The sequence below is a fragment of the Pyxicephalus adspersus genome, chromosome 2 (genome assembly GCF_032062135.1).
Source record: "Pyxicephalus adspersus chromosome 2, UCB_Pads_2.0, whole genome shotgun sequence".
NCBI lineage: Eukaryota > Metazoa > Chordata > Amphibia > Anura > Pyxicephalidae > Pyxicephalus > Pyxicephalus adspersus.
Genome location: NC_092859.1, coordinates 127,685,908 through 127,704,490, shown reverse-complemented (window position 1 = coordinate 127,704,490; position 18,583 = coordinate 127,685,908). Strand labels below are relative to the sequence as shown.

The 18,583-nt window shown below is 35.5% G+C and overlaps 1 protein-coding gene and 1 long non-coding RNA gene across 2 annotated transcripts in view; one reads left to right on the top strand and one right to left on the bottom strand.

Annotated features, from left to right (window-relative positions):
- The window catches only part of UNC13C (unc-13 homolog C), a gene marked incomplete in the record, with an annotated part of 288,759 nt that overhangs the window by 124,923 nt on the left and 145,253 nt on the right, over positions 1-18,583 (top strand). The window contains 5 exon segments of the mRNA XM_072402358.1: positions 691-854; positions 3,034-3,184; positions 5,225-5,293; positions 9,732-9,821; positions 10,605-10,733. Coding sequence (XP_072258459.1) covers positions 691-854; positions 3,034-3,184; positions 5,225-5,293; positions 9,732-9,821; positions 10,605-10,733 — 603 coding nt within the window.
- LOC140324451 (uncharacterized) overlaps positions 16,187-18,583 on the bottom strand; it is a 32,841-nt gene continuing 30,444 nt past the window's right edge. Inside the window, exon 3 of the long non-coding RNA XR_011919539.1 lies at positions 16,187-16,911. This is a non-coding gene — a long non-coding RNA (uncharacterized lncRNA). The remainder of the gene's footprint in view (positions 16,912-18,583) is intronic.

Sequence of the window (18,583 nt, the reverse complement as noted above, 5' to 3'; positions counted from 1 at the left end):
GCAGGGGCTGCTGCTATTTCTTTGTTCTCTTTGCTGGACAAAATAGGCTGTGTGGAATACTGTGGTGGCCCACAGCATGGAATAGCCAGCCTGATAAGCGTTTCCTAACAATTACATTATCATTGGTAACAGTTGGGCTTTACTTTCCAGTATGTTTTTTTTCCATAAGTACCAGAGTACATTTTACTTTAATAATGTTAATGTTAATTATTGCCAGAGTGTTTTAAGAAAAATTTTGGTTATGTTATTAGAAGAAAGTAATTCATTTGTTTGGCTGTGGTTTATAGTTGCAGTACGTTTTTGAACATTGATACTTTATTTAGTATACAAATAACTATATGTTTTTCCTCTTAACTCAGTTCTGGTTAGGAGAAATATAGGGTTTGAGTGGGATGACTACAATAAGGCTTTTTGGTCCCAGCAAGTCTATTAGGAGAGTTTTATCTTTGAACCTGTAAGCGAGCAGTTTTCTGTATCACATTTTCACAAAATATATCACATTTAGCAACATGTCGCTTTTCTATTGATGCAGTAAATTATGTTTTGCTCAGGTAGTACATCCCTCTCCATTTAATTCAGTTCTGTGCAGTAAGTTGAAATGACTGAATAGTTTCAGACATATCATGTACTAAGTTGGCACTATCTGGAGTCTAGTTGTCCCTAACAATATAAAACATACTCTACCCACAGAACCTATTCCACTACTTGACAGAAGTTCAGAATAATGGTATTGTCAAAATCCCTGAAGTAAAAGGAGATGAGGCCTGGAAGGTTTACTTTGATGACTCTGCACAAGAAATAGTAGATGAATTCGCAATGCGCTATGGAATAGAGTCTATTTATCAAGCTATGACGTAAGTATATGAGCTCCATTAACAACAAGCAGAGTACGAACTTGGAAAAAAGACCAGTATATACAGAAGGGACTCATAACTTGTGTGCTATAGTGTATTTGTATTTTTACATAGGTCCATTTAGTTATTACATTCAGAATTTCAGACAATCAAAGCCCTAGACAGTCAAAGACCTCAATTTCTACAGTGGACACTTATGTAGCAATCTATTTAATGAATATCTTCACTTTTGTTAAAGTGGAACTAAAGTTAACAAATAAAGAAAATATTTATTGCAGAAGGTACATACTATCCCGTCTGCAAACAATTATACTTACCTGTCTGTTTCATTCCCAGCAGCTAGGTTCAGACCAGTATGCAAAAATGCCTCACATGCTAGTAAATGTACAACAGAAATAATTTTGCTTGTACAAAATGGGATGGCTGAGGTCATAAAGGCTTCAACTTGTTTACTAAGCTACAATAAGTGAATATTCCCCTGCAGAGGGACAATTTAATTTTCTCGGTGAACAGCCTAAACTCTTCTTGTAAATCAATCCTGTTGTCTTTTTGTGAAATGTATATATTACTTTTTATCCATTATCTGTGTGTATTTGTAATAATAAAAATACATTTTTGTAAAAATAAATTGCTATGATTTCCTAAGATGTTGAACTTGGAATAACACTAATGATCTGTGAGTCAGTGATACAGCTCTTTTGCTATCAATTTATACCCAGGAGCAGCCACAACCTCATAAACACCTGAAAAATGACACAACGGCTCCTTTGCTTATTGCACTCCCAAGTATTAAAAGATTCACTTGCTTACAGCTCTAGAGGATAGGAGTACGTTCATCATATTAAAATGCTGTAGAACATTTTATACAAGAATAGAAAGACTGCTGACATTGTTTGTCAGCTTCCTGACATTTACCAGAGGCAGTATTCAGTGTCGCTTTAGGCGTCCTGTTGTACAACAAGTGTTCCTAGCATTGTTTCTTATAACCCAGGTAAGATCATAATAGTATATGGATTCTACTGCTAGATTAATTAGATGAATGGTACATAATAAAGCAGCATCAATTTGTAACATAAATCTGCCACGGCTGCAATGGAGGCAGAAAGGTTTAAATATATCTAAAAATTAAAATGAAAAAAAAAAAATGATATAACAGCTTTTTTTACCTGGATGACTCTTACCAGTGTTTCACATTTATGCCCCCCCCCCCACAACCATCCTCAAAGAAGCCATATCTGGATATAAAATAGGATCTCCACTTAAAAAGAAAAATCTAATAAATTCAATGAGAAAACGACTCACTTCATTTTTTTAAAGGTAACCTGCATTGAGGAAATTAGAAACACTTTGATTGCTTACCCTGTTTGAAAATGCAAGTTCCCTGTTTGTCTCTGGCCCCAATAGATCCTAAGTTGTCAATGACCCATAATAGGCATGTAGCTAGAGAGGTCAGAGTGAAGTCAGAACTGATCTGCATTCTAGTTTTTAGTCCGTTTTAAAGCTATTGAAAAAGAACTACAACCAGGCAACTAGTATTTTCAAGGCAAGGGTTCTACAATGGCAGTTTAGTATAGGTGTCATTTAAATCATCCTTAGCAGTTTAAATTAAAGTAGGCTATGATTGTATGAGTGAAGGCACAAGTGGAGCAAGGAAACATTGTAGTTAATAATGTTTTAACCTAAAACCAATGCATTCACACTTGTTGTTCAGGAGGAAATTTGTGTGTGTGTGTGTATATATATATATATATATATATGTGTGCATTCATGTGCATATATATGTGCATTCAATGATCCATTGTCCTTCCAATGTATTGCCAAAACATTATTGTACTACCCCTTTCTAGTTTTGACTGATTTAGTGCAAGTAAGGAAAAACTTTTTTTTAAAAGAGCATTGGATAACAGTAAAAACCTACCAGGGGTTCTAACTATTCTACACGATCTAAATGAAAAATATTTTGGCAGAATATACACGTGTTTAATGGTGAATTACAACAAGCAGAAAAAATGTGCACAGTACAGTACAGGTGCAGATGCATACACCTGCATGTTGCCATGTCTGATGATTTTATTCATGATAGTACACGTGAGCTTGCAGAAAATGTATAATTGAGCTTTAATGTGTTTACATTTTAGGGAACTGTTTATTTTTTCTTCTTCTTCTGCATTTTTTCCAGGCACTTTTCTTGCCTGTCTTCCAAATACATGTGCCCAGGTGTCCCTGCCATCATGAGTACCTTGTTGGCAAATATCAATGCATTCTATGCGCATACAACTGTATCAACTAATGTTTCTGCTTCAGACAGATTTGCTGCAACAAATTTTGGGGTGAGTGATGAGATAAATGTCTTAGCTGTACATTTTTTTGTTTATAATTCCCACTTGCTACTAGGTGGATGTTGTGACCTCATCTGGCAGCTTCAGGTGTACAATTCTTCAGGTGGCTCCTAGGCTGCAGGCAGTATACAATTATTTTTCCATGGCCTGGGTTGTCCCAAAGTACAAACTACCTTTGACCAATGATGGAGAAAAAAAAAATGGATTTTTGTTCACATCATATTATCCTTCCCTTCTGCTGTGGTAATGATCATGCTCCCAGTACTGTTTGGTACAAAGGCCAAACTTTTGCCACTGTCCAATCCTTTTGTAAGTGGCGACATAACCCAAATACATAGGTATTCCTGGGTTCCACAATAGACATCAAGAAAAAGATTTTATGAATCTTGTCCTGAAAACCTACCCAAAAATAGCAGTACATGTTCTGTATCTAAATTCTTAAAGCTGCATATTAGCACTGTGAGGTAATCCAAGGTTTGCTAATTTGACAAGATTTGGAATGGGATTTGGTGATTTCACTTCTGTTCTCAATTTTATTTTTGCTGAAGAGGAAACTGTTCCTATGCAATTTTTTCCAATGGGTCATAAGTTATGCAGTTAAGAAGGGGCAACTCTAACATGAAAAATATAAGTCCTGCTTCTAACAAGATTATCCAAAATTGTCATTTTCTGCCAGTGCTGTCAATATTCTCCACAGATGCACAAATATCTAACATATTGCTAACACATACCACCACTCACACAAATATGTTGCATCAACCCATAGTAGAAGTGCAAAAATACACCAGCCATATATTGCGAAGGATGCATTGCAGTTCAACCGACATTTCAGTGCAACACACACCAAAACTCACACCATACAGAAAAACATGTAATGTGCATTCATCCATGATGAGTTGGCTGCAATAACACAAGACACAGTAATGAATGCGTAATGAACATTACCAAACTTACCTAGATGCATTAGCGGCAGTATGAATAGGCCCAGATATTTCCATGGTCTGATCTGATGCATATGTACCCAGGGCAAAGCTTACAGCCTCAGTATGTCTGTTGTATGTCTGGTATTTTTTGTAACTTTCATTTTACACTCCTTCCTTTTAGCAGCCAGCTTTTAATGATCGGCTGTCATAGTAATTATATTATGGGGAACTATGATAGTTGGATTTTTAATACTAGACTGTCAATGCAGAACTAGCTGTGTGCATGGACACTTACTGTCCCCCTAAGAACCGTTAATAATGTACCCTCAGCATTGGGCATTTTACTGGGGAATGCTAAAATACAGATTATGGCCATCCACCAAATTTGATAATTTGCTGGAATCAGAGATGATTTTGTCATAGCTAATGAAAAGTCTGCCAGTTTTCAGTGAAATGGTATTTAAAGATAAAATGGATACTCAAAAAAGATGCAATAATTATCAATATAACCTAATAATGTTGCATAATATATTGGAAAGTTTACCTTAACCCTCACTTTTTTAATAAAATTACAGCAGTGACCCAGCATCCATAGAACTTCTATCCAAGCTGTACAATTACAGTAAATGAAAATCTGAAGCTTTTCAAAAAAGCACTTCACACACAGTAAATGTAAAAACACACAGCCTGTACACATAAGCCCTTCAATAAAAGTTTGAACATTTAGATGCTGATTTTCAAATATTTTATATTCAATTTTTTTTATGACCCTGTGAACTTAATATTAGAACTACAGAATGCCTTTGTAGAGTAGCCTATACAACTAATTTCAGAGAAAATACATTTTGCAAATATGTTTAAAAGCTAGAGAAATATTACCAAAATATTGTATATCCCTCTGGGAAGACTTTCCAAATAACCTACATGTCTGTTTTTATTCATTCTGACAACTTTGCCTATCTGACACAGGTTTAGCTTTTGTATATAACCTCACATAATTCTTCTTTGGTTAAGCTTGATATTTTTCCTTTTAAGTAAATGTTTACTCCTGTTAGGTCATCGGCCAGTGGTTGCTTGTTATTTAAATACCTGTCCTTTTTCTAAACAGAGAGAAAAGTTTATAAAACTTTTGGATCAGTTGCACAACTCCCTCCGAATAGACCTTTCAAAATACAGGGTGAGTGTACCATGTTGTTGATGCACTCCAAACACTAATAAAAGATGACATTTACTCTGATAATGTGCTATAATATTACTATTCAACATGTTCTCTGCTTTGATATCATTCTATTATTTACTTAAATGGATAAGTATCTAATGATCTATTCAATGTGAAATAATACCTGTGAAATGATAAAGTGTGTGTGTTGCATCCATTTATCAGTTTTATTATTTGTTATTATCAATTTCAGTTTTTCATAAGAATAGTGGTATTGCTAGTATTGTAGTGACAAATAGAAGCACAGGGACAGTCCTTGTTCTGTCTGTCTCTACTGTACTAGAATTTACATCAGCAGTAATGCCAATATAGAAACATTGCTTTTTCAATGATATTTTAAGTTTGTGCAGAAAAGATCAATTTTATACAAGAATGATTGTTCCAGTGTTACATAATTTCTTTGATGTATGGAGTGATCCTGCCGTGCACACAGATCCCCAGAGATACAATTACAAGGCTTTGGTATAGTTAAAATGCTGTTTAATATGAGAAAACATTTCACCATGATAACTGCTCTATAGGTTTCAGAGTTTTTGATAATTGAACAATAGCTAAAGTGAATCACATTTCAACTTTTGGAATTTTTCTTGGAAAAAGACCTAAATAAAAGCGGAACTGTCAGCAAATATAAAAAACGCCACTTACCTTTACTTCCGCAGAGCCCCCAATTCCACCACTTGTCACCTGCCATCCTAGAATCCTTCTTCATTTACTCTGGGCACCGCCATATTCTTACTTCTTCTTTCTTCTACTGCCTACATTACTCAATCTTGCAATGCACAGCTCCAAGATCAGATGAGGTAGCCTGCTGTAAATGGGAAAAAAGAGTGCTAATTTCAATGAGCATTCATGAGATGGACAATTTTTTCCCCCATTGTTAGAAAAAGCTCTTTCTTAACATGCTTGATATCTGTCATGCCCAGAAGAAACAATACCAAGCCTCCTGGGATACATAAGTATTCCAGGAGGCTTTGCTCTCCCATTCAGTCTTTACCATCATGGTAGTAAAGACAGAAGGGGAGGAGCTTTTCACATTTAGAAAAAAGGTAATAAATAAGATAATTTTTACATAATATAAAAGGGTTATCTTACCTTTCATATAATTCTGGTGATAGGTCTGATTTATTAGGAAATCTCTCTAGCGTGAACCAATAAAAGCGGAACTGTCAGAAAAAATAAAAAAACGCCACTTACCTTTACTTTCACAGAGCCCCCAATTCCACCACTTGTCACCTATTAGGAAATCTCTCTAGATTGAACCAATTTTTTTTTTAACCCAGAGAGTTGTCCCCAGGTCAGATTTCACTATTAGAATATCTTCCTTCACCTTTGATGACAACTGAAAACAGTGGGTTACACCCAACTTTTTGATATAATGGCCAATCCCTACTTCCTAATTCAAAGCAAAAAAAAATTGCTACTGCTGCTGTCTGGTTAACACTTACCTTCATTGATGGAAAGCTCTCAATCCCTTTGTGATCCTAGTGCAATCAGTCCTGCGCTGTCCCGTCTCCCTTCTTCTTCCCAGGATTGACTTAACATCAGGAGCCACTATCTTCTTCCTTCTTCTGCTGATCTCACCCAATCTCCCACTGTGCAGGCGTAAGATCTGATGACGCATCTTCCTGTAAATTTAAAAAAAGTGCTGATCTCATGCATGCGTAGTGGGATCAGGGCATTTTTTGGGGGGGCAGCCTGCAGTCTCTTTGGATACGTGACGTAAGTTTCCCTGGAGGCTAAGGATTTCTCTTTCAGTCTTCGCCACTGCAGTGGGGAATGCCGTTTCCCTTTCAAATTTTATAAAAATATTGTAAATAATAGTTCATTATACATTTATATTACTTATTCTTTTATAAATGTAAATGTTTAATGTAAAAAAATGGTGATAGATCTCCTTTTTTATCTTTATATTATATAGAGATAGAGATAGCTTTATGGTCTTTTGCCCATCTTTCTTTCTGGCTGTGGGTACAGACTACCTATAGATATTGTGATTTACTTACATGTTCTACTTTGTAGTAAAGCCATATACAGGTTGACATTCAAAAATCGGGCAACCTCTGGACCCGAGGACTGTCAGATTTTTAAAAATTCTGGATTTTTTTTTTCTTTATACTTACCTCCACACACAGGCCAGCCTTCCTCTCGCAGCACCCATGGACATCTGACACAATTCCAGGGAGCAGGCAGCAGGGACATCTCAACGTGTTTGTAGTTTAGCAAGTAAGACCTAACAGTTGTTTCTGCAGAACAGCGTCATGAAAACATTAGTGGCCAAACAGTGTACTGCAGTCCCTGTATTGTAATTGAGATCCGAAATTCATGCCGGCAAACTGAAGGATCCTGTACTATTTTTACATGATTGGGCCTGATGTATTAGGATGGGAGAAGATCCACTTTCATCAGTGAAGCTGGGTGATCTAGCAAACCTTGAAGGGATTTCTTAACATTAATTTGCTATATGTTAGCAAATGTTTTCAGTGCAGGACCAGATCCATTCCAGCTTTTCATAGATCACCCAGATTCACTAATGAAAATGTATCCTCTCCAGTCATGGAGAGCTTTTTTCAGTCAGGCCTACTGTTTACATGTTGCTCACTATTTGGTTTAAGGTTAGGTTTTGTAAGACTTCAGAAACACAATAATGGAATCACAGCTAGGACTAAATTGTGAAAGCATCTAAAAAAATGTGCTTTTGCAAACGGTTATATAAGATTTTGTCACCTTGGTGGAGCAGCAACCATCATGTATAAAAGCAACAAGATTTGGTTTGAATTTCTAATATTATGGTACTGTTTTCCTGAAATGAAGAAAATGAAGTAGACATGAAAGGATGTATGGTGGAAATCCTCTGTCCCCCCTAACATTGCCAGTTACATCAACACTTAGAAGCTGTGATCTTTGGTATCAAACATAAAGGTGAACTGTAGCATCTAGAAATGCCAATGTAATGTGATGAAAGGTAATATAGTTGGTCTAGCATTTTTTTACTGAAAATGTAGTTCCCATATAAATTCTTTATTTTCTGTCTTGTGTTGAATTGCCTGGCTAAGGAATGATAATTCAGGCTCCACTGAAGGGGAAGAATTCAGGAAAACATGATTCACTCACTGGTAAATTGGTTTGGAAATGTTAGGAAAGATTGTGCTGTTCTAGCTGCTGCACTGTATTGATCCACAAAGGCTTTAGGCCTTCTATACATGGTTGCTGCAGCCATTTCTTTGCAGTATCTAATGGCTGTCATTAGTTACAGCAATTGGTTCCACATTCAAAATCTTCGAATTCAAGTAAAAAGTGTACCTCCCATCATAACTCTCCACCAAACATAAAAATGTCTTTTTGGGGTAGCTACAGATTAGTGGGTGATAACCAACCATTACCAGCCATAGCATACCCAAAAGGTAAAATATTGTTGGACTATTCATAGCCTAAAAATCTTTTCAAAGCATTCAGAGGAGGCTCATTTTTTTTAATTTAAATAGATGCACGATACTAATCACTTTGCTTTACGTTTTGTTTATGTGCATGAGTCAGAGAATAAATGTCTTGGTTTACCATTTTCATAATGTTTGAGTGTGATTTTAATACTAAAAAAGAATAGCTGAGAGAAACACAAGAAATTGTCTGATTTTTTGTAACATTTACAATATACTGCATTTCTATTATATCATACAATTTCCAAAATATCAAACTATGAGTAGTTCATGTTTCTCTAACCTCTCTAGCTTCACAGTATGTGAACTAATTTTGTCCTTAAAGGTCACAGCAAAAATTCTAATGTTGGCTTTCAGTAACCTTCTAACAACCCATAAACACCTGCTGTATGTTAAACTGAGAAGGCTGGTATTGGGCCAAGGTTTTGTTTTCCATTACAAAGTAAAGAAAAAAGTTGTGTAAGTTGTGTTTAGTGATTTCTCTACTACATTTCTCCATAAAGAGGACCTATTTTTGTGTTTGTTTAGTATATATCAAACATCATTGAGTTTAATCTGAGTAACTTCTCCCCAGTGGCAGCCCCATAGGGAATGAATGACGGTAGCAGTGAGTGGTACAGTACTACTCACTGCCACCAGCTGTCAAATGTGCAGACACTGGTTCTTTAAGAACAAGGACTGTGGTGTGAGTAACCTAGTGACTGGCAAGATGGCAGGCTCCAGATGCCGCACGGGGTCGCTCGATCCCAAGTCAGTCTGAACCTGACATTTTCCAAAACTTTTGTTTGAATTTTTAATGATTTAAGATTGTAAAAAAAAATATGTTCATGTAATGTATCTGTTTAGCTTTTATTATTTTCCCTCATATCCTTTGGCTTTACATTTATTAGCTTAGGCTGCTAGTACATTGTGCATGATAATTGCAAATGTAAAAAAAGATAAGCTTATTATTGTACCGACAGGATAACTTTCCAGCTTCCAACCCTGAAAGGCTGCAGGACCTGAAATCTACAGTGGACCTGTTAACAAGCATCACCTTTTTTCGCATGAAGGTACAGTCATTTCAGTTTCTGTATATAAAATGCATTCTCTGTTCTGTGTCTCACTAGATTTCTTGATATGTATGTTTTATCTCCTCCTAGTAATTTAAATCTGCTTTATCTAGAACTGCCAGATGGATTGTGTGTCTGACAATGTCACACTATGGTATTTTTAAAAAGCATTGCTTATTTTGCTGATTCTGTTTATTTCTGCCCAAAATAAAAGGAAGCTTTTTTTCTGTTTTCCCCTCCTTTTTGATCCCCCGGACCTTTTCGGGCAGCATATTAGTCATATCTGCCTGCCTATTTTATGTGAGCCCAGTGTGTACAGAAAATCAAGACTGAGCAGAGCTTAGAAGATAAGATCTTCATAAAAAAATGGTGGGGAATGAAGTCAGTTTAGGTTAACCTCATTTGTTAAGCTATGTGAATGTTCCCTAGTGCAGTGCTAATTTACTTTGCTAAGTGAACAGTCTAAACTTCCTTATCTACAACTAAAATATTTATTTGGTGAGAAGTTGCCCTTTAAGGCAACACGTTTTTTATTATTATTTTAAAATTACCTTTTATATAGGCAGAGTTACCTGTGTGAGTCCGAATATTAGCTACACTCTGAAATGAAAGAAAAACACGTAGTTGGATAAATCATACACATTAAATTATAAAATAAATCAACACCTATTGCTCATACTTCTGTGTGAGTGTAGCCACTCAGCTATAAGCAATGACTGTATTTTTTACAATTAGAACATTTCAATGGAACGTCTTTGTGATGTTTTTTTTTCTTTTTTGTAGGTTCTCGAACTTCAGAGTCCTCCAAGAGCTAGCACTGTGGTAAAGGATTGTGTACGAGCTTGTTTAGATTCTACCTACAAGTATATTTTTGTTAACTGCCATGAGCTTTACTCACAGCTATTGGACCAGGTAAGGTCTGATCACTGTTCTGTTTATTCAAGATTGTGCCAACATAACCTGTGACTACTGGAAAATTCTATTTTTTGAAATGTTTAATTCACTTGATCTCTAGTGAGGATCTTTATTTAACTTCATACATATGTGTTATAGTAGAGTATGGCAGAATTCTGATCATAATTTACTACAATGCATGTGATGCACAAATAGTCTTGTGGCACCTCAATGTAGCTTGCGAATGTACCTCAATGCTCTCCTTCATGCAGAGATGTGGTTCATAGCAGTCACCTGTAGTGATATGGTTCATGGCAGGCACTGTGCCATGTAGTGATGTTGTACATGGAAGACACAGTGAAGTAAATGTTACAGGGGGGCAAGCACTCCTTGAGTACTCCAGGACTCCTGGACATTTAGGCTTTATAGTTGACTTTTGCTGGATCTTTATTAAATGAAATTATGTTCTGTGAGCATTTGTTTTTTTTTTTTACATTATTAGGACAAAACAAAGCGTATTGATGTAAAGTTCAGCAATCTATACAGATTTGCATATTGTAGTCAGCTAAACAAGTATGATTTATGAATGGATGCCTCCTTTTCACATGATTCTTTCTGAATAATTGCTGTTTCTCTAAACACATTCAGCAATATTCACTGCTGCTTGCTATACAAGACTGTGTATGACACACCTGCAGCACTTTTTCTGTATGATGAGCCTCTCTGTATAATGGATAATCTTCTTTAATATTCTATCCGTCTAAGTTTTACAGACATTTTGCTGGGTCACAAAGCCATTCCCAGTTTTGCATTCACAATATATGCAAGTACCTCAGTGTACAGTGCTAATATATCAAATCATGCAAATAAATGAAATTACTTTTTAGCTAAAATAAAGCAGCAGCATCTCCTTTTTATGTTGACTAGTGTCTAGGGCAAGCTATACAATATGAAAGATTGAATCCCAGAAATCATTTTCTTCCGTTTCCCAGGACTTTAGAAGGAACAATGGTAAAATAAATGGCACCTATAAGAAAGCATTGCTTGTTGCTAGGGAACTAATAAATGAATTGGAGCATGTCAACACCGCTTAGTTCTCCAGACATAATATTGATATTAAACCACAGATTGTGAACTTCATTAAAATATGCTAATTGAACAAATCGGCAGTGTCAGAGAATAAAGGGGATATGTGCTGCCTATTTGTATGACTTAGGTGTAAATGCTTGACTATAGACAGCAAAATGAGGTTATGAAAATTATGGTCAATGTGTTAGCATTGCATTATTGGACAGCAATGTCATGCTCATTCGCAGGTTGACTTTTTGAAGTACTTCCTATTGCTAGATGTTTTGACATAGGGAATATTAGTGCAATGTGACATGTTTTAAATATGCATGTATTATGAGCAACAATAAATTGTGCATTCTCATCTGTCTGTTGTAGCAGACAGAAACACATGATGGCAAATGCAGGGGGTATATGGCATAATGAACCTCAGGTTTCCCTGTAAATGGTATTAAAGGGCCTGGATAGGGCTATTAATTGTATTGCTGCAGAATTGCCTTTTTTTTGGAATCCAGGCCCGGAGTGTCCTTGAAGGAATAAGTGGGCAAGGCACTCTTCCCTTTTTCAGATCATGAATTTAGGATAGCTTAGGAGAACCTGGCTTCTGATATTAGAAAGGCACCTGCCTTTCGAGACAGGGGGTAGCTGAAGCCTAAGGCCAGTTGAGCCAGCTGCAAGCTGTGAGTATGTCTCCCACTGTTAGGTCTAATAGCTCAGAGCAAGGAGGCTACATTTTGTGTTTCTGCATATAATGCTGTGATGCCTTGGACCCCCTTCATCCTTAAATTGGAACAAGTGTCTGAAGTACCTCTCTTCATTGAGTGTGTTTTGAAGCTAATCTCCACAGTATGTATTGAGCAATTCTTACTGACTGCATCCTCAGTTTCACACCATGCTGTTTAAAATGGTGGGTTTTGGGCATGTGTTCACAAAGTACTTGCTGATTATGGCACTTTTTTTTTCACTAAAGCCATGACAAGTCCAGGATTGTCAGTGTTGCATCCCCAAAGCTGCCATACTTTGCTGTTAAGTCTGCTGGGTCCACAGCAATCCTCTTTGGTGTTCATGCAACATCAAATAGTGACTTGAATAAAATAAAATTGCTTAAAATGAGATGTTTTAGGAAAGCACCTTCAAAAGCATGTAATGTTTTGGATATTTTGTTATTCCTTGAAAAACCCCCTCAAATGTCATTGCCTTTGTCTGGTTACAATTCATTAATCCAGGAACATGTTAATTAAAACAATAAAATCTTCTGAACCTATTCCTAAGGGCTGCCCATAAAACTGGACCTAGAGCACAATGAATTATGATGTGCCATGTAATGGCATGTGTAATTGCGGGTTAATCAAAGCCAGTGTATAACAGTGGACCTTTTCTCGAATATCTGAAATATAAATTAGAAAATGAAATTGGTTCTGCATATAGCATCCCTGGGGTTGCCAATAATTAGTTTTAAATAAGACATTGAAAGTCATTTTTTAGATATTTATACCAGGTTATAGCACATTCAATCATTCCTGAACATAGTGTAATGCATGAATATCTCTAAATGTTGATGTGTGCAAAAAAGTGAATTATTTACAGAATATGTATCAGCTAGTTTATGAAAGTAAAAAGGGTATTTTGGCAATGGATCTATTTTCTATACTATTGATATACTTATCTTAGTAATAAGACCACACTATACAAGTGGATGCTACATTATCTTCTGAACCTATAGGTTGGCTCCAGTTGGTATCTCAATAAATGAGGTATATAGGTGCAATAAATGAGGTAAATAGGGTGCAAATCTGATTTTACAGACAGACATTTATTTTGGAGATTTTTGAAGCTTAGAGGATGTTGCAATTATATAATCAGAATAGTAACTTGCACATTTACTTACATTTAGAATGTAATCTACAGGTTGGTATATTTAGTGTCGTGGAAAATAGATTATTAAACAATAGGGCAGATTTAGCAATTATGAGTTCACTTTTTGTTGTATGGTTATTACTAGTAAGAAAAATGATGGTGAAGGAAGCACCAAGTGGGATAGAATAGGCGAAGGATTAAAAAAGTGATTACTAAAACTGATTGCTATAAGGACAAATCAAAGTAAAGACAAATGTGGTCTCTATGGCTTCAAAAAGTTAATGCAGAGTAGGTTAAAATGTTAAAAAAGACTAGGACAGGAGGATAAATTTTAGTAATCTGTCTGTTGGAATTGCTAGGCCACATTATGTCAAAGGCTAACTCAGGGAAGGAAGATATGAGGGGCTGCTCTTGTAGGATAAGGGATTGTATTGTACTGTATATGTGTTCTAAGTGGTTGGTATTTGTTGAACTGAATGTTTGTATTTTATGGATGTGAACAATCAAATTAAAAATTCAATAAAAAATAAAGATTAAAAAAAGGAAGTGACATGTGTACACGTGGTGCACTACCACTCTTCATCCTGACATAGATTTATTGTGAAAGACCATGCCAAAAATCACCTTGTTTCTGGTATCGTGCTTTTATAAGAAAATTCATGGTTAAGCCACATGGTTGTACAGATCTGGGTATTCTCATTGTCTCTCACAGTTGAAGAAGACAATAACTGTACAACATGAATCAATCTTGGAATTTATCTATACTGGACTACATAAAAATAATTGTCACTTGTTCCCTGCACATACTGTTTTAACTTTTTTTATTTGTAGAGCTCATTGAATACCATATTGCACATCCACACTGAGCTTTTTTGGTGGTTGCTACAATAAAACCCATTTGATCCTTACAGATTGCAGAAACCTGGTTGACTCTTAGCAAATTCCAATACTTTAGCAGATACAATGAAAAATTAGCTAAACTGTAAAAGTATCTCTACAGTAATAACAGACACAGGGAAATCTGTGTATTCTGTACTAGTTGCAGGGTATAAATTACCACTCTTCATCAATGCAGGAGCATTTTAATTAGGGTTCAGTGAATTACGGCTTCTTTTGCTGCTTCTCTGGGCAGGCAGAACCAATATAAACAGATTGCAAAAGAAGATTCTGTACAGCTCTAAATCATGGAGATTAAATAAACTGTAGGCATTTCAAACCTACTTTTTCATCTTAACACTCAGCTTGTGTTAGAGCAAACAATTTGTATTGTTTAATTATGATTTTCTTTTTTTAATGTAGGTCTACTCATAAATTTCATAATTTTTTAAGAAACTGCAGCCAACATGTAAAAGCAGTCAGTGATTGTTTAATGTTATCCAGACATTTCTGCTGAAAAGATACTTTAACCTAGTGTTTGTTAGATTTGTTAGTCATACAACAGTCACATCATTGTTGATATAGGCTTAGCTAGGAATTCTGTAATTCTAGAGTTTCTCCCTACAACTGTAGTCCCCAAAAGTTAATGTGTAATTGTATCATACACACAACTGCCGTAGTTGTTCTAGTTGTCTTTAGAAATTCTTTAAATGCCAAGTTTTGATGACTCAAAGTTTAAAACTTACCATGCTAAATATTTTCTTCAAAAGTATCTGTTCTATTTGGTGAAATATCTATGATAGAATGTCATACACAGAAAGAAAAAAATTAATTGTCTACTATCACGCTATCATACATAAATGTTCAAACACACAGGATGTACATAATGGAGATGCAAAATGTGCCACTGCATGAGGGCACCAGGCCTTCCTCAGCCAACAGGGGCTCCCACAGGGGCCAAAGTCAGATGGGTGAGGGGGCCCCTAGTCAGTTCTGCACAGGTATGTCCCCCACTGCTAAGAGTTTAGAGAAGCTATTCTTAAACATAAACCTAGGGTTTCTCCAGGAGTTTCCAGAGGTTCCTTAATCTTTAACCACCTGTCCTTCTATCTGATGAAGCCTGCATATTTTGGGGTCTATTGCCTCTTGACAGGACCACAGGCATGACCCCAATGATCTTTTTGCTTTCTATAAGGATTTAATTCATACCACCACAGTAAAAGGCACATTCTTCACACTGAGCATCAATGTGGAGCATTTTTCCAAATAATTTATTTGGCAGGGTTCCCTGGGACCTTTACAATATTGTAAGGAGTAGAAAAATTGAGAAGGGCTGGGCTAGAGAATGTTATCCACAGGAACAATACAAAACTATTTGTAAGTATGAGCCTGACTACGTCTTACTATTTAAATTTTGAGATTTGGCTTTCATTGTGTTTCTAAGATTTTCTTTTTATGTTTCCAACCAAAACATTTTTCTGGGAAGGTTTTGGAGGAGCAAGAATGTATGTTAGGACTTTAAAGAGACCTATGAAATGAATAGAGAGATGTTAACTTATGAAGTGAGTGAAATGTCTTCACTGGCAGCTATCACTAGAACAGGTATCCCTATTGGGAGAATCCCTCTGTATTCTGAACTATTTCATTTTTTTTTTTTTTCAATGCTCGTGTTTATCATGTGGCTTTTGTTGCAACTAATGTGCTATGTTGAAATATTTTACAGTATCCAGTATGTATCTTTGTTTTATTTTTTATTTTTTTTGCTTTTGTGAATTTCACCAGGGCAGTGAACTTTATCACAGATTGATAAATTAGTTCAGCACATCATAAGTTTTAATTACATCAACATAATGTGTTTTCAGTAAATTCTAGAAACTTTTTTGACAAATTGCTTGTGATTCTCACAACGCACACTATCATTTCAAAAGAGAAAACTGTAATTTTGTAATTTCAAACTCTAGCCAAAACTGTTTTTCCTTTGACAAGTTAATTATTTTTACATTTATTCAAAATTTGGGATTTGCCATCAATTTAAATCATTCAGTCACCCCTAGTAACAATGCATTAAAAGGGAAGGTACAAGTTACCCTGTCATACACTTTTGAAGATGTTTTAGTCATTTTAAAAACCCAAAATAAATCTAACAACATATAGTTAGCAGGTCATCTGTCTTCTTGAACAGTTAGAAACTGCAAAGTCAAGTGTCAGCTGACAGTAGTGTGTGGAAGCCATTGTGAAATCCTTCAGTCCTGAGTATTTTTTTATTGGCATTTTAGCAGGGACATCATATAATAAAGCTGCTCAGAAGTACAGTGAAGAACCTGTTTATCCTTATTCGCATCACTAAAATTTGCTACAGCCTCTTGGTCAATGCAGCAAAGGTCGTTGCCTTTATCTAAGAGAAAAGGAAACAAACAATGTTTAGAGGCACAGCATTTGTAACATGCTAAAAAATCTTTGGGTACAATAACAAGTGCTTTCAAACAGATCTGAAAATTATTCAGGCCCATTGTCCTTTGCAAGTGATCTGCCTTGTAGGAGAAATGCCTGCATGTAAAAGTAAAATTTGAATTATGCTTACCTTACCCCATCTTCTGCATTACTAGTTTCGACATCGTCGCTACAGTGAGTAGAGTCCCAAGGAATGAAGGCACTCCAGTCCATCACAGGAACATCCACTCATTAGATTTTACTTTCTCTGCATTTCATAGGGCTCTTCTAAGAAGGACTGAATATATATATATATATATATATATATATATATATATATATTCCAGTGTGTTGAGATTGGTAATAATAATAATATTAATAATATTAATAATAATGACACATCTTAATAGAAAAAAGTTATATTAAACTCTTTAGTGAATAGATTTGTAGATAATAATAATAACATTTCGAAAAGAACTACATTATGTTGGAATTCACATTTTAAGGCAAATGGGCTGTTCAGTGTTGTGGACTGTTCAATATATTAATAGGTATTTAGTGAGATGGGCTGTGAAGTGAATCCAAATACATCTATTCCCTCATGAAGAAGCAATTACAGTAAAGGAATCAAATATAGTATTCTGGGTGGCAGGTGGGGACACTACAGAAAGATGCAGCAAATCTAATTTTCCTGCAGCAGTATTGATCTTTTTTGGCAGCTGATGAAAGAGTCATTGTTTAAAATTTAGTTATTTACAATTATTCAGCAGATTAAATTAGAGACAAATGTATTAAATCAACTTCACATGCATTCATTATGATCAAATCAAGTTACAATTTGAGTGATTTAGACAAAATACAAAAATATGTTGTTTCCAATAATTGTAAAGTTTCTTTATTAAAAACAAAAATTGGCAGCAACTCAAATCAATAAATAACCAGCACAGGAAAGATTGGCAGGCAGTACATTGAATAACATACTACACCAGCATATAGCATAGCTAGTCAGCTCTAATAAAATTGTACTTACAATAAGGTTAAAACAAGAGGTTTTTGTTGAATACACTTTCAAATACATGTAAATTTATGCTATTTTTGATGCAGGTTGCAATTGGTATTGAATAAAAAATAAATTCTCCATGTACATAGCTAGTGACAGGACTATAGACTTTGTAAAGTGCTGTGTAATATGTCGGGGCTATATAAATACTGTATAATATTAATAGTATGTGACACTCCTACCCTCTGTTCTCTCTATGACTGATGGCATTATAAATGCACTAGTGTTGGCGTTCATGTTTATGGAGTTACAAGCTGAGTTGTGCTCATAGTCACATTTATTTCATAAAAAAAATCCTTCTGTGTCTGATTATGGGTTGAAAAGCCACAAAATACATTGGTTGAAATACATTCTCAACTTAGATACCTTATCCTTAGGATCATTTACTCTACTGAATATACAGCTTGACCTGTATAACATTTTTAAAAAGGTTTTTTTCAAAGTATTTCCCTTTGGATCTCTGATGATCTTATCCAACATTAGAATTTACCAACTTGTGCGGTACATAGAGCTGATGGTATGGGACGAGCAAGGCATGGTATCTATAGGGTCAAAATGGAGTCCACAGTAAAAGTCA